Raw genomic sequence first — 22,500 nt, forward strand, 5'->3', positions numbered from 1 at the left:
GTTTTTTAACACATACAGCAAACATTAGCCCCGATGATAAAAATCGGTTATGACTATGTTTCTCATTTATTTGGATTATTATGATCAAATGTTTATTTAATTTTATTTGGAAAAATATAGATACAGTGAAGTAAAAATGTACAAGTAATGTGGATATCATTTGTTTCTTTTTCTCTGCAAAACGACACAATATCTAAGAGAAAAAAATCTCATTTTGATAACATAAATTACTAAAAAAAAACTCCGCGTGGTTTAGGTTTAGCGTGAATTAAACTTGGTAACACATGCTACCACAGGTAATAAATGAAAAAGTATAAATATATTAACTGGAAACACTGTGTAAATCAAATGTCACCTGAACAACAGGAGCATTTTCGTCTGCAATATTTTTATTCCAAGTTTCCACTGTTATTGTTTTACATGTAACAACGAATAAACAGAATGCTGTTAGTAACAAAAAGTATCACAATGAATGGTGTAGTAGCTGTTCGAATTTAGTGTAATTTTTTGATTCTGAAAATCGCATATAGTACTTAAATATTAGTACAAGATGGCAAGTGAAGACGTGATAGAATTGGGGTCTTCGGACGAAGACTCGGAGCCGGCACCCAAGAAGGTTTGTAATAAGCAGAATTAAAACAAAATCAACGTACTTAGGTGTATGGCAGTCTGGCAAATATGACTAATAGACAAGTTGATAAACTTGAATTTACAGAACCTACAGAGATTGATGATATATTTTCTAATTCTTATTTTTTCAGTGTAAACCGTTGCCTAATGCGATGGTCTGCATACCGAAGAAATTACATGAAGTTACAATACAACCTGCTAGAATAAATAAAAATATTCCACCTAAAGGAATAGTCAGGGGAGTATCAATACATACAACAGTATCTATTAAAAAACTTCCTAAGCCGAATATAGTGAAACCCCAACTCCTTAACCCTTTATCCATTCAGAGGTCTATTAGAAGTGCAATGCCAAAAGTCAGTTATAAACCCACTGCAAAGAATCCTGGTCCCTCAAAAGTTCTCAAAGAACCTATTAAAATATTGAATTCATATACTACATTAACAAAATTGCCTCCTAGTATCACTGTTAAAAAAACATCTCAGTTGACTAAAAGGCCCATTGTTATTCTGAATCCACCACGAGGACAAAAAATCAATGAAGTGAAAAAAAAAACAATTAATAGAATGCGGACTGTGGCGACTGTTGATTTAGATGATGATGAAAGTCCTGTTAATCCAGGTCCTGCTAACCCAAGTCCTGTGTGGTACATCAGGCCTGAAGATGAAAAAGAGGAAAAAAAGTCCTGTTCACTTGAACAACAGAATAACAATGAACCAACAACATCTAAAATGATAGAAATAACTATTGAAGACAGTCCAATTAAAGTTGTGCAAAACAAGAGAACTTGTGAAATTGGGGAGGAATTAGCCATCACAATAGAAGATAGTCCTAATAAACCAGTTGATAAGAAAGATTCTCCCAGTGGAAGTGATGATGAAAAACAAGTCAGTAAAAAGGAGACTCCAAGAAAAAAGAAACTTGAGTATCCAGCAGCCGGGGATGATGATAAGAAAACTATGGTTATTGAAATTGACATCCCACTTGAAGAAACCTTGAATATAGTAAATAAGAACAGCGAAAATATGGAATCAAAAATAAGCAATGTTAGTGATAAGAAAACAGAAGAAACATCACAAAAAGTTGAAAATTTAGAAGAAGATAAGCAAAATCCAATAGCCAACACCAACAATGAAGGTGAAAATGAATTTCATACTATATACCAAAGCTTTATAGACTTATGTTTCCAATTAGAAAATTCTGAAGATATGAGAAAAATAGTAGAGAAAAAAATCAAAGGATATTACAGACAGGTTCCAAAGGAGTTTACGGAATCAGAAGAGTTTATTGATATGGTTTCCGGTAAGATAATGGCAATGAAGGCTTGCCCCGATAAAATGTATCTGTATATAAAGGATGTTGTAGATGAATTGAATATGCAACGTAAATTAGCTAAATCACATGTTAATGCCATAAGTACAGAAGTTAAAAGCGAAGGTAAGATATTTCACATGATAACCCTTATCAAATCAAATACAGTATGTAAATAAGGATATTTTCATTTTTAATCTATATTCTGCCTCTAGTTTCAAGCCCACATAGGTAAGTAAATGTTTGATAAATCTGAAAACTTGAAGCAGTATCACTGCAGTGTAGTTAAGAAATATTTGAGATGTGGTACACAAAATCCTGAATGTCATAACTAACTCGTAGAATGCAGGTCATCATCCTAGCTTTTTCTCAACTATGTTGATGTTGGCATCCAGTCTAACATGATGCAGCTAAGTATCGAGTGTTTTGAAAAGAGCAACTGCCTATCTGACCACTTCGACCCAGTTACCTGGGCAACACGATACCCCTTAGTTGACTGGTTGTCAGACCTTCTGACTACCCGATATAACAACTGTCTAAGATGTGTTACAAAATTAAATGATCTGTTAAAGTGCCTTCCGAAACATGCAAAGCATGTAGAATGGGTGATCCGTAATTCAAATAAGTCCTTCCAATTTTTTTTCACAAATTGTTTACAGAACCTGAGCAGATATCATTTGCAGAGGATTGCGAGTATGATATGAAACGCCAAAGACAGATCCGTAAGTTAGAGAAGACAATAAAGAAACTGCATCGGGCCATACAGAAGTTGGAATCACAGGAGGTGGACTTTGATGATGACGATGACTCAGTTTATTTATTGACTGAAAGGTAATGCGTAATGAAAAGTAATTATATGTTCAAAATTCTGACTTGTTTTTTATGAAATGCATCTAATAATATTTTTTTTTTATTAGCTTTATGAACTGAAATACTTTAAATACTATTTCTTTAAATAATTACAAGCAAACATATTCTAGGTACAAAGAACGCATGGTGCGAGTTTACGCTAAGTTTTGTCAGCTGACAAATACAAAGATGCCTTCGGAGCCTCGCATTCAAATAGACGCTCGACCTGGCCGGCCTAGCGGGCCAGCAAAGCGCCTGGAGAAATGGATCAATAAGAGAGTTCCCATTGGAACACCACTGCCATTCCCGGACTTCCATGATGTTATCCGCTGTGTTCGAGAAGCCAATGAAGAAGATAAACTGTGCTGGAATGAGGCGGATATTATGGAAGAAGGTAAGGAATAGGAAAATATGTTTGGCTCTTAAAACATTAAACAGCATTCAACATCTGTAATTTTCACCTATTTGTTACCAGCTCGTGATTTATTTACCCGTTGTGGTAAGAAGCTACAAAGGCGTAGACAAGAAAATGAATGGAGATTAGCTGCCTCAAGAATATCCACAGAGGTTGATCCTGCTGAAAATGACGAGCATCTCAAAACTAAACTCTCTGAAAATAGAAAACTAGCTGAAAAGAAGGAGACTGAAATATTTAACAAGTGAGTTTAAAAACATATTTTTCGTGTTCTAAGGATTCTGTATATTACATGCATCTGATAATAATGTGTTTAAATGTGAAATATGTAGATACTGTTACATAAAATTTCATTATGGCCTTGACACAAGAAGTAAACTAATGTTTGTGAAATAAATTTTAGGTTTGCAGATAGACAAAATCAATTAAAGTTGGAGGCAGTAGAAATTGGCGACAAGGAAGCAGAAGAATCTCCAGTTGAAAGTGAAGATGATGATGCTGCCGATGACGGAGTATTGTTAGAGAACAAAGACAATAGAAAAGATCGACTTAAGAGATTGCTACAAGAAAGATCTAAGCGGATTAGTGATGAAAAAGAGAACCAGCCAACAAGAGAATCTGAGGTAAGCATAGCTGGTGACAAAAGCCCTGAGAAAAATGAAAATGATATTTCACCCAAGGAACCAGAGGCAGATGGTAAAGCAGAAAAGCACGACCCTAATACACCCATTTCTTGCAATGTTACAGAAACACTATCCTTGAGTGATAACAGTAAAGACTTGGAATCTGACATAGACGAACTGCATCTATTGCAGAAATTACACTCTGAAAATGAAGCTGGTACTTCGTCCCACGAGTCTTCAGATTCGGAAAGTCCTATTGCTATATCTGATTCTTACGAATCAGACAACGAAAGTGATGGTAAAAAACAACAAAGTGACGTCATCAGTATAGAGAATTCGAGTTTCTCTGAGAGTGAACTTGACGTCAATAATGCGGTTTCTACACAAGAAGTAGTTTCTAAACAAGGTGACAAAGAAATGGAAAAGAATGATACGATCGAAGCGGAGCAGTCTAATGAAGTTATAGAGTTTGTGTGCTCCACATTTGAGGGAGAAAGCAGTCAAACTAACATCACTAAGAGCACAGAGAATTCAAATACAGGTATTTTAGAGACGCAAACAGAAACAAATGATAAGGAAAATAAAGGTCCCGATGAAAATATACTGCTTGCGTCATCAGACGAGGAAAATAACACTCACCAAGAAGAGAACATAACACTTTGCGGGTGCGTTAATATAAGAGACGATCTCATTTCCATAGATGAAACAGTTGTTGGAAATGGGAATGAACTAGCTGATTCTGATATAATTGAAGAAATAATAATTAAAGAGTCTATTGAGAAAGAGGACGAATCCGTTTTGGAGGATGGCAACAAAGATACCGAAAAAGCAAATGAAGACCATGTATTAGAAAATGATAGATCACAGGATAATTTATTATGTAAAACTATGGAACCAGCGGGAAATAAGATTTGTGTTATATCTGATGTTAAAACATCCGTAATAGATACAAATAAGGTTTTAAGTGAGACTGATAATGGAAACGATAAATTAAGTGAAAAAGATGCACCATCCACATTATCAGTAGAGACGTAGTACTAAATAAATTTAATTTCTTTGAGTAGATTTCTGTAAGTCAAAAAATATTGTTGGTTGAGATAAAATCTATACTCATAACATGTTTTGATTGAGCTATATGCTGTTATCTGCATTTAGATAAATGCCTAATGTAACCGAACTCAATAATATGTAAATAACAAGATAAAACTTACTATTTTGCGACAGCAATAAATTATAACCGATTATTTAGCCTCAATTGAGCTAATTATTTTAACACAATATACGAAGTTTGACAAGAAATGACCATGGTGATCCGAAGCTTTTGGCGAATGAATTATCATGGGCATTATCAATTTGGCAATTATGACAGCCATCAAAGTATGTGAGTAACACAGTTTTGTCTCAGTCTTCAACTGAAATTCACAGAAAGCATTTGAAAGATGCGAAATGTCTGCAGGTTGCGGATGTCCGCAATGCCCTTCACCTCGTACCATGTAATTTTATTGTCACGTTATTGTTTCGTTAGTTGTCATTTGGCTGTCTATTTCCCCAGGCTATTTTCCTACAAGTAAAGCCTCAGGGTAACTGTGTAGGCTACAAGTTACTCTGAGGCTCTACTTACTTACTTACTTACTACTACTCTACAAGTTGTAGCAGAGCCAGACTGTATCTTGTAGGTCTTCACAGGAATCATTTTCATTGACTATTTGTCTCGAATTATCCTTTAATGGACTACAATGGGCTGAAACGTCTATGTTAATCCTTCGTAATCTCAGAATTTACTGCATACTTTTTTAAAATATCGTATACCTTTACTCTCCATCTCACCAAAATGTAATACAAGGATCCATTTAATTTTTAAAGTATTATCTGTGGTGCTTTGCAACTGGGCCTAACTCTTGCTGTTGTTTTTTTCTCAGTTATATCATATCTCTTCTTTTTGTCTTTCGCTTGCTGTGGAGAGAAGTAGAAATCACTTTTTATACTTTTCCTATTTAATTTCGATGTAGGTTCCAAGACAGTTAATCATTTTACTGGGACACACCGAGCTTAAGTGTTACTTGGATAAACCGACTTTAAAAATGAGTAGGCATTAAATTGGTCAGGTAAAACGAATGAAAACCTTAAGGGCCAGTCCAATGTTTCTGTGAATTTAAACATAAATTTTGGTCGAGCATACATTATATGACAAGCGTAACGCGGTGGATGTTTTCATGGCACTCGAAAATATACTTTAAAAGAACCTATTAAGAATCATTTTTATCTAAGTTACAAGTGAAGAATTATCGCAAACAATTGTGAACTTTTGGCAATAATCATAAAGTTTGTTGTCGAGTAATATTAAAACTATGCTTCCGCTGTTCCGTTTCGCCATAATGTGTTGTTATTAAATACCGGCCTTTGTAAGTAATAATAATATGTTTTATAATTGTATTTTTAAGTTATAATTTGTCGCCTTTAGCGTGGTTGTATATCCTGAATAGATATGATTTCATAAAAATTATAATTTGTATAAGCATACTACGTATTTTTATTTATATCTAATGTCATCTTTGTACTTACTTACATTAATATTATGGAAATATTAATAGAATTTGGGAGGATCATTTATTAAGATAATTAGACCTTGATTGATTTACAGCGTGTAACCTTTATAATCTTTTGCCATTTTAATTAAAACCTTTTTATATTAAACAAAGTTGTCTCTAAAGGATAAATAAAACATGGAAACGCCTGATGAGACCCTAGGGATATAACCTTTTTATCTTCTTCGTAAAATACGCAAGGATTTAAACGATTACGCATAGGGGTTAAATACTGCTGATGATTTGTAGTTAATGACATTACGATTTCTACTTACTAGCGTTTCTCTAGTATAGTGTGCTTTCATTAAGCGTATGTGCGGCGCAGACGACGGAATTACGTGACATTTGCGTGACGTTGGCGCAGCGGTGTATTGACAGATTGACACCAGGCAAAAAGCTGTGAGAACGCATCGCTTAAGTTGCGCAAGCATACGCTTATTGCAAGTCTACGGAGGAAACGTTTGTTAGTGCATTAAATACTAAGTAAATGTACTTATCATGACTCGAAAGTATTGATGATCTGATTAAAAATGTATAGTTAAACTTTTCTTATTCAAATAGACAAGCGTATTTGGAAGGCACAAATATGTCGCACGTCTAAATTAAAATTGAATTAATTAAATTCTATATATTTAATTGGTTTTTGCACTCGTTAATAGTCTATATGTTTTTTGTCTAAGGTGCTATAGAAAAGTTGTGACCATTTTTTGTCACACTTTTGTTTATCTACCCTTTGCTGTATATTAATATATCATGTCACGTAACCAATGTTTATAGTATTGATGTAATGTTTCCATTAGGCTTGTAGCCATTACTCATCATCATCATTGCTCATCATATACGAAACTTCATATTTTAGAGGAATTAAAAGTACATATCTAGATAATGGAAATTAAAAAGAAATGTATTAGATTTAATTTAAAATATACGGTAAAACCGTGTGTTGATTTAAAACGAAATAAAAGTTAATTGTCGTCACAACATTTATTTACAATATTTACAAAAGTCCGCTTTAAGTACACAATGCTTCTATCCTTATTTACAATTATTTTTTACTGCAAAGGTCATGTGAAACAGACGGGCCCAGGTGTGAACGTAAACTGGTGTTCAGCATCAGCGAAGGATAAAGGCTGGAAGTCGGTGATGGGCAGCCTGTCTGTTCGAGTCGTTTTAATCTCCAAAACTATTTGGCCTGTACCCTCCTGAAAAAAAAAATGTTTAGTTCCTCTTTGGATTCGAAATGTCGCAAGTTGTTTATTTACGTGTGTGTATCGGCTTTAGTACACGCCAATTTGCACTTTCCTAAGCTACTGTCCTTTTCTGTAATTCAATCCTTCTTTTATTCATCATCAATCAGCGAGTGGTTGTACTGAATTTTTTTTTCATTGGCGAGTGGTCACATTGTCAGTCTCTTTATCGCCGTGGTAAAATTCGGATGTGAAGGACATAAAAGGAAAGTATCTTAAGATATTGCGATTCAGTGCCGACAAATGTTTTCAAGCACTTACAGAAATTGTAAATAGCTTCATGCGCACGGAAATAGAATAGATATAGTTATTTAGTGTTACTGTTAATTTTATTAAGAAGGCTGATAGTGTGAAGTGTTTTTAATATAAATTAATACCTTGCAGTCGTCTTTTATTAATTGTGGTTCCCTGAACTCCACAGAATTGTACCCGAAAAGTTTGAGTTTGTTAACTCTGGTCAAATCTGCCGGAATATCGGATCTGAAACAAACAGTATGAAGTTATTTCGGTCGCTTTAAAAATACTTAATTGGGTTTTTAAAATAATTAAGTAAATAATTAACCTTTGTGGTGCTTTGGTGTTAACACAGGAGTATGTGAAGTTCTGTCTAGCTTTGGTTGAAAGTAATTTCAAGAATCTTAGCTGTATGAACCCAGATCCCTCTCGTTCGTATGTAAGCTGAAAGAAAGAACAATAATAACGTATAATTCTTAAATAGTAAAAAGGGATAAAGCTAGTTCTGCAAGATCTGCAGTTGAATAAAATTATATTTACCCTATATCCATTGTCAGATTGTGAGAACTTATGGGCGGTAGCTTCAGAAGTGAAGATCGTTGGTTCTCTGTCATCTGGGGGCAAGCAGGTGCTGTAGCCTTGACAGTACACTCTGATGGGTCGGCCACTGCTTGCACCACCACGGGCATCTATCCAATAGTATCCTGTAAAGCATGAAAAGGAAAGTGTAACAAAAAACATCAATCATCGAGAACCTTGTTTTGAAGGCGTGTAGTTTTAACAAATACAATAACGGGACATTAATTTATATTGATCCGCTGATTAGCCTTTTAACAGGCTTTTGCCCATCCCACTTCTTCTGAAAACTTAATTTAACACGAAATGACGTGATGCGTGTTTGCCGATCGAATCTCATTGAAATGGCTGGTAAGTACACTTTCCTATAATACATAGTATCAGCTCTCAGCTTTGCAAATGCTTATTTATCTTCTTTTACAAGAGTAGGTACTGTACCGTCCGTCATGTTGGCATGCGAAGATTTGAGGTCCCGACAAGACAGTCCTGGGCTGGTCCTTGCTCCGCGAGGACGTCTTGCTGTCTCTAGAGCTCCACGCGCTGCCAGTACACCCGTCATGATTTCTTTAACCCATTCTATATCTTCCTCTTCTGAAATAAATATACGGTTATGATTTTTATTGATATCTTTGCAATATGACAAGAACTTTCACGCAACACCACCTAGTCTCAAAATGTTTTATGAATACTAGACAACTGATAAATATACTTCTATATTTCTAAATACATATACATATATTGTAGATAGAAACGATGGTGCTCATCACACAGACATTTGTCCTGAATGGCATTCAATCTCATGAATCTGGTGTGGCAGTCAGGGACACTAGTCAAGACCAGTAGGCGTCAATTAAGGCAAGCTTTTACGTATTTGCGGGATTTTGTTAAATGCTAGTATTTTACCTAGCACTAAGCCAAAGCGGGTAATATAAACAATTGAGCGAAAATTATTCAGTATAAAATGTAGAAAGATCTTAACCTTCCTCGAAATTGTCTTCAGTCACAGATTCCATGGATTCGACACTGCGACGTCGACGAGTGTATGACGTGAAAAGTTCCGAGGGTATTTGCATGGGCGGAGCAGGTGGTCCTGGGGGTCCAGGAGTTCCTGGTGGTCCTTGTAATCCTGGTCTCCCTTCAGGTCCTGGTGAGCCTTTTGGCCCTAGTTGACCTTCAGGTCCTGGCGGGCCTGTGAGTCCAGTTTCGCCTTTCGGTCCCGCTGGCCCAGGAGGACCCTGAAATATTTATGAGTTAAGTGAGAAATTTAATAATTCTAAATATGTTATTCTACATTTTCGTTTAAAGTGTAGAATACTGAATATTCACAAGAATAGTGTAAATTACCGTGTCTCCTTTGGGTCCTGCTGGTCCAACAGGTCCGGGTAATCCTTGTTTGCCTTCGTCTCCTTGATCACCTTTTAGTCCCATTTGCCCTGTGTCACCGATATGACCCTTTGGGCCTTGATTGCCTTTGTCACCCTTAGTTCCTTGAAGACCGGCAGGTCCAGCTTTACCAGGCAGTCCAACAGGTCCGGCAACTCCCGGCTTTCCAACTTCGCCCTAAAATAAAACACAACATCATTAAAAAAAACTTAAAAAATCTTGACTATTGTTAAAATATGTAAGTTTAAACGACGTTTACTTACTGTAGGTCCAGGTAAACCACGAACTCCACGTTGCCCTTCCGGTCCCGGAGGACCAGTAGCGCCAGGTGGACCCTGTTCTCCAGGCAGCCCCTTAGGACCAATGTCACCTTTTTCTCCTGGAAGTCCTGGGTTGCCTTGAGTTCCTGCTGGACCATCTGTACCCTGTAATTTGTGATAGTAATTTTATACTCAGTATTCATCAGAATGATATTTAAAGCATTTACACAACAATTGCTTACAGGGCTTCCGGGCATTCCAGTTTCTCCCGGTTTGCCAGGTGGTCCTACTGGTCCTATTGGTCCCGGTGGCCCATTGCTACCCTCTGGTCCTTCTGGACCTGGTTCACCCTTAATACCTTGAGGACCAGATTCGCCTTGTTCTCCTGGAAATCCAGCAGGACCAGTATTCCCTTTAGGGCCTTCTGGTCCCGGCGATCCTTTTGGTCCAGTTTCCCCTTGAATTCCGGCAGGACCATCATCACCTTTAGGACCAGCAGGTCCTCTAGGGCCCTGGAAAGAAAATAAAGTTGAATAAACATCGAATTCACATTACAAGTATAGTTATCCAATTTAGTCTATTTAATAAGCATACCAGTTTTCCTTCGGGTCCTTGCACACCTGGTGGGCCTGGAGCTCCAGGATTACCAACGTTTCCTGGTTGACCTTCAGCACCGCGGGGGCCTACCTCTCCTTGAATACCTTTAGGTCCTCGAAGACCAGGTGGTCCAGCCGGCCCCATTTGCCCTGTAGCTCCTAGAAACGGAAATTAATATAACAGCTGGCAGGCTATTGTTAACGCATATTAAAGTAATTTTATTTGAATTTAGCTGTCGTACCTAAAGCACCTGGATCACCAACATCTCCTTTTATCCCCGGTTGACCTTTGATGCCTTGCGGTCCTGGAGGTCCGGTAGGTCCTGGAGGACCCCGGACTCCGTCAGTGCCTGTTGGGCCAGGAGGACCTATCTCACCCGGTGGCCCTTTATCACCGGGTAAACCCACCGGTCCGGCTTCTCCGCGTAGACCTTGTATTCCAGGTGAACCAACTGGGCCCTGGATGAATAAAATATTCTTGTCACTGTATCGCCGAATTTAATTTAAGAAATAAAGAGAATAGTAATTTTTTATCACCGTTTCTCCTGTTGCGCCTTTAAAACCTTTCTCTCCGGGAGGTCCCGCTTCCCCTTTATCGCCGTCCTCACCAGGAGGTCCAACTGGGCCTGGCGCACCAGCTAAACCTCTTGGTCCCGGAAAACCGTCTCGACCATTTGGACCTAAAAGAAAATAAATCATATAAGTAAAACCATTATTTTGAGTAATGTAATATAATAGTTACAGATACTTGCCTACTGGGCCTGGTTCACCAATTTCTCCCTTTTGTCCTCCAGGTCCGGGAGGTCCTCGTGGACCTTCGCGGCCTTGTGGTCCTTGCGGTCCTTCGTTACCAGGTTCTCCCGGCTCTCCTTTGTCACCTCTCACGCCTGGTGGACCCGCCGGGCCAAAATCACCTTTCGCGCCGGGTATACCCTTTGGACATGATCAGGTAATGTATTGTGGGATTTTTAAATAACAATAATATATCATTGAAAAAAGACTACATGTAACTTACAGCTGCTCCAGGCAATCCCGGTTCCCCGTTATTTCCCGGTGGGCCTGGTGATCCAACTGGCCCCGGTTTTCCTTCCGGACCCGCTGGACCGGGTGCTCCTTCTTTTCCGACTTCACCCGGACTTCCTACATCCCCTGGCGTTCCCGGTATTCCAGAGGCACCCGGTGGGCCCGGAGGACCAGGTTCACCTGTAGGTCCTTGAGGCCCTACTGGCCCTGAAGGACCAGTTCCACCTTGAGCTCCCGGTTCACCCTATTTGTATAGATATATAGCATATTAATTTAAAGTAACCATTATTCAAGTTCTATTCTTCTAAATATTGCTTTGCAGTCATTATACTTGCCATTGGACCACGTTCTCCTAGTGGGCCCGGTAATCCAGTTTTGCCATCGTTTCCGGGTGGGCCTATAGGTCCTGGGAAACCGCGGACACCTTCTAAGCCCTGAGGTCCTCTCTCGCCTGTTGGTCCTGGCGGTCCTGGTTGTCCTGTATCACCTTTAGGTCCTGGTGCACCATCTGAACCGCGGCGACCACGTGGTCCTCTGTAACCCTAAAATAATGCCAGTAAAACATTAATGAACTTGATTATATAGAAAACAGTTTAAAGAAAAAGAATATCTGACATTGTTATGAACCTACTCTTGGTCCAGAGTCACCACGATCTCCTTGTTGTCCAATTAAACCCTGTAAGAAAAAGAATAAAGAAGTTAAAATGTATTGATTCAGGTGACTTCAAATTAAATGCGAGGTTAATAAAATTTACCATTATTCCTTTTGTGCCTCTTCTACCTCTTCTTCCAGTAGCACCTTTGTCACCTTTTTCGCCTTGACTACCTGGATAACCTTGTGGTCCCTGTGGACCAGTAGCACCCTTTTCTCCTGCCTGACCTATAGGCCCTGTTTCACCTCTAGGCCCTTCCATACCCTAAAATAAATATGAACTAGTTAATTTCATATTAAAGTAATAATAATAATTTGATTTTGTTAAGTGTAGTTACTTTTTGGCCTTCGGGTCCCTCGATGCCTGTAGGTCCAGGTTCTCCAGTTAATCCTCTTTCTCCTTTAGGTCCAATGTCTCCTTTTTCACCATCGATGCCTGTGGTTTTAATATTTCGAAGTTACTATCAGTTACAAAACAAAGACACTATTTAAGTTAATGTTGAAGATCAAGTAGCATAGTAAGGTTACCTCTGATTCCTTTATCGCCTTTGTCTCCTGGTAAGCCCCTGGGGCCTTCATCTCCTTTCAATCCGCGACTCCCAGGAAATCCCAACATTCCCTATAAAATATATACATTTGAATGGTTCTGTTTGACAAGCTGTAAAATATTTATCGATTGTTACATACCTGAGGGCCCTGTGGGCCTACATCTCCAGGTTTTCCCTGCTGACCCGGATTTCCTGGTGTTCCTGGAATACCTTCTGAACCAGGTAGACCAGATATTCCGGGTTTACCTTGGGGACCCTGAAAATGATTCAGGTTTACATTATAAAATCATTTTGCTATACTCTGATAACTTAGTATCTGTAATTTTTTTTTTACATTACCTGAATTCCTGGGGCACCGATAGGACCTTGTGGACCCGACGAGCCCGGTGATCCAATAGTGCCTGGCTGTCCTGGCGGTCCAGGTGGCCCCGTTTGTCCAGAAGCCCCTTTTGCACCTTGTGGGCCCTCAAGCCCTGGTATGCCTGGATAACCTATCAAACCCGGGAATCCTCTAGGTCCCATGAAACCTCTAGGCCCCTAAAGAAACAGATTTAATTATTAGAAGTGCTTCATTTGTTATAATAACTAGAGTAAGATGTACAGTAGTTAAATAATTACCAATTCTCCAGGGCTTCCATGTGGTCCGGGTGGTCCGTCATCTCCTGGCGGTCCGTCTTGACCAGGTGCTCCTACTTCACCCTGGAGTCCCGCGCTTCCTCTTTCACCTTTGTCACCAGGCATGCCCGGCATACCGGGGTAGCCTTGCTCTCCTTTTTGCCCAGGAGCGCCAGTAGAACCTCTTTCCCCGTCCCGACCAGCGTGACCTCTGCGCCCTAATCTACCTGGTGGCCCTTGTAAGCCTCTAGGACCCGGCGGACCCTAAAACAATATTTATATTATTATAACTATCAAATAAATGAACTAAATGACAGTCAAAATTTCAACATACTGGTTCCCCCTGCTCTCCTTGTTCTCCCCTTGGGCCCTCAGGTCCAACATCTCCTTCAGGGCCGGGAGGACCAGTTAGGCCCATTGGTCCTTCTGCTCCGCGCATTGCAGCCTGTTAAGTATACGAAATAAGTCAGTACCTAGCTTGTGTATACTCGTATGTAAGCAGCAGTGACACTTTGATTTGGCAAGGATTTAAATATGAAGTGACGATTAAATACAAATATTACGTATTCATTCCCTAGTATCTGTATGAGACAGTCAACATACCATGTGTTGAGTAAACATCTGTCGCAGAGCCTCCGATTGTGCGTCGGGACCTTTGTCATTTCCAGATTGATGTAACTGTAAAATAGGTCAAATGAGCAAAGTAAAGAAATGTTAAAATTTTAATAAATATAGATTTAAATAACTAAATTGTACTTACAGGAATAACAAATACGTTTCCTGGGGCACCTGGAGACCCTTGAGAGCCTTCAGACCCTGGTTTCCCTGGATCTCCTTTCGGACCTCTCGGCCCTTGAGGTCCGGGTGGTCCAGGATATCCTCGTGGCCCCATATATGTTCCAGAACTGCCGTAGTCATAGTAGGTTTCAGATGAATCGTAATTTATTGTAGAGTTGCCCTGAAAATATATTTATTTGTAAAATCTTTTAGTACTCGTAGTTGTCGCTAATGTGAAAATATTGACTTTGAGATTTTAGTATTTTCATTTGTCTGAGATTGCAAATGTAATAACTGACAAAAAGTCTCGTTTCTAATAGACGCTCTTCGAATAAAAAACTAAAACCCAAGTTAAACAAAACTGAGGAGGCTTTTTTTAAAAGCCCAAAAAATGAGGTTAACACGTTATCTTACTTGGGAAGGTTCCGGCGGATGAGTGAGCCAATCGTCGTCCTCAGTGGTCGTCATAGGAGTGTAAGGCACCTCCGTAACGGTCACCATGGTAGTAGTCGCATCCGTATCGTCATCGTCACCCCGTTTAGACTGAAATATCGTGCGAATATTCTCATGTTAGATGAAACAGGGTTGTGTGACGTAGCGGTGTCATATGCGGTAGATATGTATTTAAGGGAGCTTGTAAAATTAGCTCTCTTATGATTAATTACAATACTTAGGTGAAAAAGTGTTGTTACTGTAGAACACACAAAAATTGAAACTTATTATAATTTACGTCTATTAAAATAATGTATTGTAGTGTATTGGATATCTTTAACCCGATTCTTCCAATATTTATCGTCCAAGCGAAGTCAAGAAGACGTGTAATACTAACTCTTGGCGTGGTTTCTTCTAGAGTATTCACTAGATGAATACCGAGTGGAGGAGGTGACGCTGCCGCTGGCAAGAAATCGTTGTCAAAACTACCAAAAATGCTATTTTCATCTGGAAAAAATATAAACAACTGAAAATAACGCCAATATTAAAACGGAGAATATTACATTCCTATTGGCAACGTATAAACTCATTTAAATTTAATCATGTAATAATTTTCGATCTCACAGGCAAACGGACCCTGTCCTGGCTTAGATGTTAACCGTGTACCTTTTCAAACAGACATATCTACCAAAAATATAAGTAATATATTTACGTAATTTTATTTACCGGAGTCCGTAGATGGTGCAAATTGATTGACGACAGGGTTAGCGCTGGATAATTCCCAGTCTGGGTGAGGTGTAGTTGCTCTCTGTGGCCATAAGTTGTCTGTTTCGTTTCTATCAAAGAATCTATTTCTGCTGAAAGTTCCGTAACGCCTTCGTGTATCATCGTCTGTGTTCGTGCCTAAGTTCGGGTGTTCTGTTGGAGTTTCTATATGTCTTTCAGCGTATAGAATAGGTTTGACTTCTGGACTGATTTGTGGTGCTGGTATTAGAATACCAGATCCAGATCCCCCACAGTCCGGAGCTATTGAAATACACATGTCGTATGCGGTGTCAGGTTTGTTTGAAAACTGAAGAATTTCGATGTCTCCCTGAAAATATTGGGCTTGTTAAGTTTTTGTAAATGTATGAAACAGTTTCTGATTAAAAAGTACCTGTTTTATTTAACTCGTGTCGAAAAAAAACTGAAAATCTTTTTACAAACGCCTTGTACTTTTATTCAGAAAAACAAGTTAGTTACGAGAAAAATGTTCGACTGTAGATTTTCTCAATATTTTTTCTCTCTTGGTGTATTCAGTAATTCAATTTAATCAATTTTCGTACATCAAATGTAAACTGCAATTAAAGGCCTACCTCATAGTACTGATCGGCTGTTATCTGTGATCCGACTACTAAGGCTCCAGCCAAGTTGAACGTGCTGCCTGGCTTCCGACCGAGTGGCAATGTTTCCTTCACCTCACAATCCAGAAGAAGTGTTGCTGAGTCGCCTTTTATACTTATTGCTATCCGATGCCAGCTGTGGATTATTACTTTGGTCAATTAAAGTTCAAAAATTAAGGGTGATTAATTGTTATGTTACCTTCTGATCTTTCAGGGTGGGGAAAAATAGTAGAAATCGAGAAAAAATAAACTTGAAACGATGAAGGCATTATGAGTGTGCTGAGATCCTACATCTTTCAATTCTCTTACAGAAGAATTTTATAAGAAACATTTAACATGTTTTTTTGAGGTAATTGTACAGACGTGACAGGATAGTTTAGGAACATCTTATTTTTTCAATGTTTCTGTATCAGTCAGCGAATTATTGATAGTCTTACTTTCCATCAGCTATGTCTTCCCTGAACGTGAGGAGCTCATGGTCTTCGGGGTCGCCCCTAGTGTCCTCGTAGTACAGTTCGATCAAGTTCCCCACCACCAGCTGGAGTTGCTCGTCGCCAGCGTCCGAGTAGAGAATGAATATCGGATTCTGTTCTGTTCCTGTTACAAATTAAAACGTTAAAATATGTCTTAGCTAGTTAGGAGACTGTAATAAAAACCTAGGTAAAAAGAAACTGTTTTTGGGCAGCCATTTTATTTTATAATTCCTTTTATTTTAAATAGAAAAAATATATTTTTTTTGTTGGAATTTCACTAAATTCGAATTTATTCCTTCCTATTTTTATATTTTACGGATCATTCAAGCATTGCAAACTTCTTTCATATTCACATTTTATATGAATGAAGTAAAAATGATTTTATTATATTACGCATAATTTCAATATTATTATTTCTTATGATCTCAGTTATTATTATTATTTTGTAATTTTATTAGTTATACGTATAGTCTCTTTTTTGTGTTTTTCTAGTTTTAAGTGCTTTTCTATTAATGTTTATTAATTTCAATGTTGGAGCACTCCCCATCTCGGAGGTGGGCGCTAAGAGTTGCGACACAGTTTTTTAATAACTAATGCGGCTGTTAACGCATAATTAATGTTATTCACTACTTTTTGTTCCAATAAATGTTTTTTTTTTTTTATTTTGATTATGTCTTACCTGGTATCCGCACAACAGCCATGATAGAGAAGTCTTCAGGGAATGTATTGTAGAACATGCCAGCCGCCAGTTGATGTAGAGTTGCATTTTCATTGAGGGTGTAAGATGTGTAGTCTGATTCTGGCTGGAGGGGTGACTGGCATCGCCCCGGCGACAGTGTCACGCCGTCAGGGAGCTCGTCGGTATCCCGGACCACCGACAGAACGTCAAAAATTTCTGTTTCATCTAAAAATCAAAATATAGGAAAAATATTACCGTAATTTATACTATCGATTCAATATTCATAGTTGTTATTAAAATCAAAACAAGATCAAATTCTTGTTTATTGTTTTACACTTTTTCGAAGATGACGACCAAAACTTTATTTCTTAAAATTGTATGCGTAGACATGCGTCTCGATATCGAAAATAAAACGTATTTAAACTAAACGAATAATATTTACTCACCGTCCCCGTTGCCCCCACTGAGTGCGCAAAGCAATAAAAGGAGAAATAATCCTTTTGTCTGTGGAGCCATTGCGGCCCGAATAAATATGTTAGGTGGTTTATATTTACATTCGGTCCCATCCCGGTGGGCGCGTTAAGGGGTCGGTTAGTCGGAGGCTGTGCCGTGGCAGCCTCTAGCCGTCTTCGAGAAGGCGGCTGGACATGTCGGCCTGCCGGCGGCGGCAGCAACGATACTGAGCCCCCGAGCCTTTGCCGGCCACATCACGTCGCCAATATACTTCATCGCATTGGTGTCATAATAATGAACCTTAATGAAAACACAGAGATCGTCAACCGTCTCTATGAAACCTAAATTGAAACAATTATTACACGGTCTGTAGCTCTTTATCTACAGTACGACCAGTCTGTCATACAAATTGTGAAATGTAGCCTAATTGAACTGAGTGAATTAGGTAAACAACTCATCAACTTAAGTCTAAGTGGAAGAACAAACTTGCAGCATATTAACGAAGCGAACAAATATTGTTGTTGAATGTTTGTTTTTGTAAAATGTTGTCGTCGCCTGGCTTGCTTGTATCGATTAAATAAGTAGGTACCTACCCGCAATTCGGCGCCAGCATCTGCCTAATAGAGATTCATAGGTTTTGCAACAAGACATTACCAATACGTTTTATGAATAAATCAAGAACTGCTTTGATAGATTGGAATGCGCCCTTTTTGGGTATAAATTTTAATACGAGTACATTTGTTAAAGGCAAAATAATCTTTTGTTTTCGTCTTTTAGCTCACAAAACAAACTCACGTTTGGAAACGGAAAGCGGACAATTTGATGGAATCCGGAGAGGACAAAAGGTTTATAAGTATATCTACTTAGCTAGATAGGGATAGACATGAGAACACTTGAGATAGGGACAAACAAAACAACGAAACTAAGTTTACCTCATTATGACAATAAAGTACGACACATATAGTAAGATTGTACACATAATGTGGTAAATGTGTATATGCGTACGCGTACTTCGTACTGGGCGCTCGAGTTTCAGAATGTTTGGGAACTTTTCACTAACTTTAGCTGACAGATTGCCTTGAGAAAATAGTAATTCCCGTATGGTAGAAACTGAATAGAAGCCTCCTTTTCGATGGCTTACTGTTACGGATATTTTAATCAGAATATTAACACAATGTAAACTAGGAAGCAGAAAGAAATGTCATTTTTTGTTATAAATCAATTTCAGGACGGACCACTTAAATGAATGACCATTCGTTTAAGTCAACAAACACAATATATCATAATATTAAACTCTTATTTCACAGTTATGTTTTCGATGATGAAATTTTTCTTTCTGGCCTCTGGACAATAAAATTGTATTAACTCGTTACATTTTCAGTCAAACTACACAAAGTAAACACTATAATATGCCTTAGAAATGTGAGCATGAAGTCGTAGTGGGCCCTTGTCGACGATCACAATAAAATCAAAGTACTTTACAAAGCTTTCCTCTCCCCACACTTTCATAAAACCCGAGTATCCCAGTATGGGTTTGACTGATTTTTAAACGCTGAACGATGTGTTATGTTGCACAATATGTATTTCGCTTTTCATTCTAATTTTTGTGTGCATGTTTTGTATTTGATATTATGATACTAAGTTTGTAGTTGATGTATGTGTTTGCCAGATTGCCAGTTCATTTTCACGATATTTGACTACCGGTACTTGAAAACGTAAACAATCTTATGATAGGAAATCTTAACCGTGCTGTGTCTTTTCATATACACGGTGATTTTTAGTCGTCTTACAAAAGCAGCCCAGTTCATGTATCCGACGTAAAATACCCCTAGGCGCGATTTTTTTTTATCATCAACTAAGATAGTAAGTACGAAGAAAATTAAACATGAGAAATCTGAAATATACTCTTAAAAATGATAAAAACGCCGCCGCCCGCGCCCCTCACCATTGTTACAAGGCTCGGACCGCGCTTGCAACAGAGCTGTGTTTCTAAAAAACTACGAATTACATCATAATATTGAATAAAAATTGCATTTAATTTTTTTTCAAATCACATAAATACCTATTTTTTTTATCATGAACGTGTTCTAGTCATTGGATACATGAACTGGGCTGCTTTTGTAAGACGACTAAAAAATCACGGTGTAGTAACATATTAAATAAATGAACGACTGATTTTTTTCAGTTTTTTATTTGATTTGGTGATCTTTATTGTTGTTTTACATATTTTAGCCGTGTTTAATTTTTAAACAGATTTTTTTTACAAAACACACCAAGATAGTTAACCTTTTTTAAGAGCTTAAACAAATCGAGTATAGTTAGATTCAAAGAGGATACTCTTAATGAAATTTTCCATTTGAAGATTACCTGCTTAGTTGTCCGAGCCTGTCCTTCACATACTTCTACTGTAGCGGTAAACAGAGCGTAACCACTTACAGTATTAAAAGTTGTGCCAGATTTCGAACGAGTTTTAAGGTAAATCTTAGCCAACTCTCTCTTAAAAGGTTGTTTTTAGGATTACGTACCCAAAGGGTAAAAACCCTTTTACTAAAGCTGCGTTGTTTATCCATCTGTCATCGGAGGTATCTCTGAATCTTGATAGATAGACAGTTGGAATTGTTGATACGCCTAATAATAACTATGTTACACTCATGCATTTTTATGGATAATGTTTTTTTCTTAGCCTATTTGTACGGAACTCTCAGTGTCGGAGGCTATTTCGGATTTTTCTGCCGGAAAGGTACAATCTTATAGTTATATTATTGCTGATGACCAATCTACTGGCAAAAGCACCATTAACCTGGTACTTTGTGGGACTAAGGTCCAAATTAGTCCATAGTACGTAGGGTGGCTTTGGGTGGCTGTCGGTCCAGCCATCCCAATCTTCAGAAGCGCAGACACCATTAACTTTTTCCATACTTAACGAAATCGGCGAAGAAGTTGCAAATTTAGGTACTTTTTGAGCTTCCCCAAAAGAAAAACGTGTAAGTGTTTAACGTTATGAACAAATAACTTGAAGTAGGTATTATAGAGAACATTGGCCTCATGTCTTATTGTAGAAAAATGTACATCAATTCAATTGACATGATTGGTCCGGAGCCATTTTAATTTCGGTTGTAAGATCTATGTGTCTAGTTCAATTGTTACTTTACGGATTATTATTAAAAGATCTGAAGATGTATTTATAACTGTGACTGCTTTGTCATAGCTTAAAAGGTCTGCACGGATTCTTTAAACTTTAATTTAGTTTAGCGAGTTTTTTTGTTTCAGAGCAACAACAATATTATATTTTAAATTATTTTGTAGTATGTTAACTAAGTAGAGAGTTCTCGCTATAAATCATTTGTTGATCTGTGCATTGTAATCTGAATCTGTACTGTCAATAAAAAAAAAGTACTTTATTTTTGAGCAAGAAAAAAAATGTTAAATATAAATATAATTGTATCCACATGAAAGCACCTTAGCCTTTGTTAGACTGAAATGTATGTTAGTTGTACTCTAAGAAAACTGATATTTATCGTGATAAAGACGCCAGCTGTCATGGTCGTTATTATTATAGACACTGCATAGCGAAGTGCTCGACGTTAGACAAATTGTTTAGAAATAACTCCAACAAGTTTTTTAAAAGAGCTAGAGCTCCGCGATAATCTAATGTACCAAGATAACTATATCAGCTTTCTTTGCTAAATATTCAATAACAATTAGACATTATTCTATAAGTAACTTAGTATAAGTTGTATGAAATATTTATATAGACAGAAAGAATGCCCTGCAATGGGACATATTCATGGCTAATGCTAAAAAAAGCAGTGAAACTTTGTTGTAAACTTTTCGGAACTTCCAAGCGAAATCGAAAAAAACGTTTTAAAGTATAACTGAACAAGAAAAACAAGTGAGAATATACATAAAGCTACTTAAGATAATTTAAAAGTAGTGTCGTAAACATTTTATTGCAGAACTTAAGCATACAATTAGAATAATTGCTAATAAATGCCAGCATATCTAAGTAGGTACTACTAGACAATTGGTGTTAGTACTGGGCAATACTAAGCATAGTTATGAGTCCATAGAATTGTGACCTAAATATGCAGACTGGGAGACCGAGGCGTAGTATAACGATTTACGATTGTATCTACATTTTCTACTTCTAATACAGTTGTTTTAATGTAACAGTGTTAAACGCCTGCAGTTATTTAAGGACATCGAATTTAAAAGGTTTCATACAATAATAACAAGTTTGAAGTTATTCAAAGTAAATAATAAATCTTTGTGTGTCACAAAACATTTTCGTTCTACTTGGACAGGAGACGAACCGATTATACGTGCCTTGCAGTTAGCGAGAATTTTTTTGGTTTTCGTAATATTCTTGAATGTATAGAGATGACAGTTTTAAGTAACTTGATTTATCGAAATGAATTGAAATTTCTATTCATTTGAAAGTTTTCTACTTACATTAACGAGAGTCGATATGCTACTAGGCTTGAGGTCTGGGTCGGTAAAGATTTTTTTTTACATCCAGTAACTTCCTATAAATAAGTATTTAATGCTCCTCTTTTAGTAAACCGTGCGTAATCCTAGGTACTAATATTATGTTCCCGTACAGTCATTTTAGATTCGTAACTGGCGGAGTCCCTGGTAGAATAAAAATAACCCTGCTCTTGCAATTAACAACTCTACTTCATTGAAATCGGCGAAGTCAATTATATTAACAGTCACAATCAAAACTCGCTCCTGTTTGAAACATCTGTTGCTAACAA

At 37.7% G+C, this 22,500-nt stretch overlaps 2 protein-coding genes across 3 annotated transcripts; one reads left to right on the forward strand and one right to left on the reverse strand.

The window, feature by feature from the left end:
• Positions 1-323: 323 nt before the first annotated feature.
• Positions 324-6,348, forward strand: LOC113492548 (death domain-associated protein 6). Of its 2 annotated transcripts, XM_026870041.1 has the most exons (7): positions 324-616; positions 762-2,067; positions 2,601-2,772; positions 2,922-3,184; positions 3,266-3,449; positions 3,609-3,828; positions 3,953-4,063. In XM_026870041.1, the coding sequence occupies exons 1-7, from the start codon at positions 551-553 to the stop codon at positions 3,965-3,967; spliced, it is 2,226 nt and encodes a 741-aa protein (XP_026725842.1). In that variant the 5' UTR covers positions 324-550; the 3' UTR covers positions 3,968-4,063. The 2 variants fall into 2 exon arrangements, with proteins under 2 accessions (XP_026725842.1, XP_026725841.1); XM_026870040.1 differs by having other exon boundaries at positions 3,609-6,348.
• Positions 6,349-7,378: 1,030 nt separating this feature from the next.
• On the reverse strand, positions 7,379-18,910 carry LOC113492547 (collagen alpha-1(I) chain-like). The gene is made up of 32 exons (XM_026870039.1): positions 17,737-18,910; positions 17,291-17,515; positions 16,576-16,735; positions 16,112-16,274; positions 15,483-15,849; positions 15,154-15,263; positions 14,739-14,867; positions 14,308-14,505; positions 14,151-14,225; positions 13,882-13,992; positions 13,551-13,811; positions 13,272-13,469; positions 13,072-13,188; positions 12,913-13,003; positions 12,723-12,820; positions 12,488-12,649; positions 12,364-12,408; positions 12,068-12,274; positions 11,725-11,976; positions 11,462-11,642; positions 11,247-11,389; positions 10,952-11,168; positions 10,708-10,868; positions 10,356-10,625; positions 10,117-10,278; positions 9,815-10,030; positions 9,450-9,705; positions 8,909-9,061; positions 8,435-8,598; positions 8,223-8,338; positions 8,038-8,140; positions 7,379-7,615 (listed from the first exon to the last, which is right to left on the reverse strand). Exons 1-32 carry the CDS (start codon positions 17,804-17,806, stop codon positions 7,478-7,480), a joined length of 5,319 nt encoding a protein of 1,772 aa, XP_026725840.1. The 5' UTR covers positions 17,807-18,910; the 3' UTR covers positions 7,379-7,477.
• Positions 18,911-22,500: the final 3,590 nt, after the last annotated feature.

Source organism: Trichoplusia ni, chromosome 4, assembly GCF_003590095.1.
Source record: "Trichoplusia ni isolate ovarian cell line Hi5 chromosome 4, tn1, whole genome shotgun sequence".
NCBI lineage: Eukaryota > Metazoa > Arthropoda > Insecta > Lepidoptera > Noctuidae > Trichoplusia > Trichoplusia ni.

Bases quoted from the DNA above. Each gene is read 5' to 3' on its own strand.
- LOC113492547 (XM_026870039.1), bottom strand. From the start codon at position 17,806: ATGGCTCCACAGACAAAAGGATTATTTCTCCTTTTATTGCTTTGCGCA. The intron at 14,506-14,738 runs GTAAGATAACGT...ATATATTTTCAG, and splicing joins ATCCGCCGGAACCTTCCCAA to GGCAACTCTACAATAAATTA. The intron at 10,626-10,707 runs GTATGCTTATTA...TTTTCTTTCCAG, and splicing joins AAGGACCCGAAGGAAAACTG to GGCCCTAGAGGACCTGCTGG.
- LOC113492548 (XM_026870040.1), top strand. From the start codon at position 551: ATGGCAAGTGAAGACGTGATAGAATTGGGGTCTTCGGACGAAGACTCG. The intron at 617-761 runs GTTTGTAATAAG...TTATTTTTTCAG, and splicing joins CGGAGCCGGCACCCAAGAAG to TGTAAACCGTTGCCTAATGC. The intron at 3,185-3,265 runs GTAAGGAATAGG...ATTTGTTACCAG, and splicing joins GGCGGATATTATGGAAGAAG to CTCGTGATTTATTTACCCGT.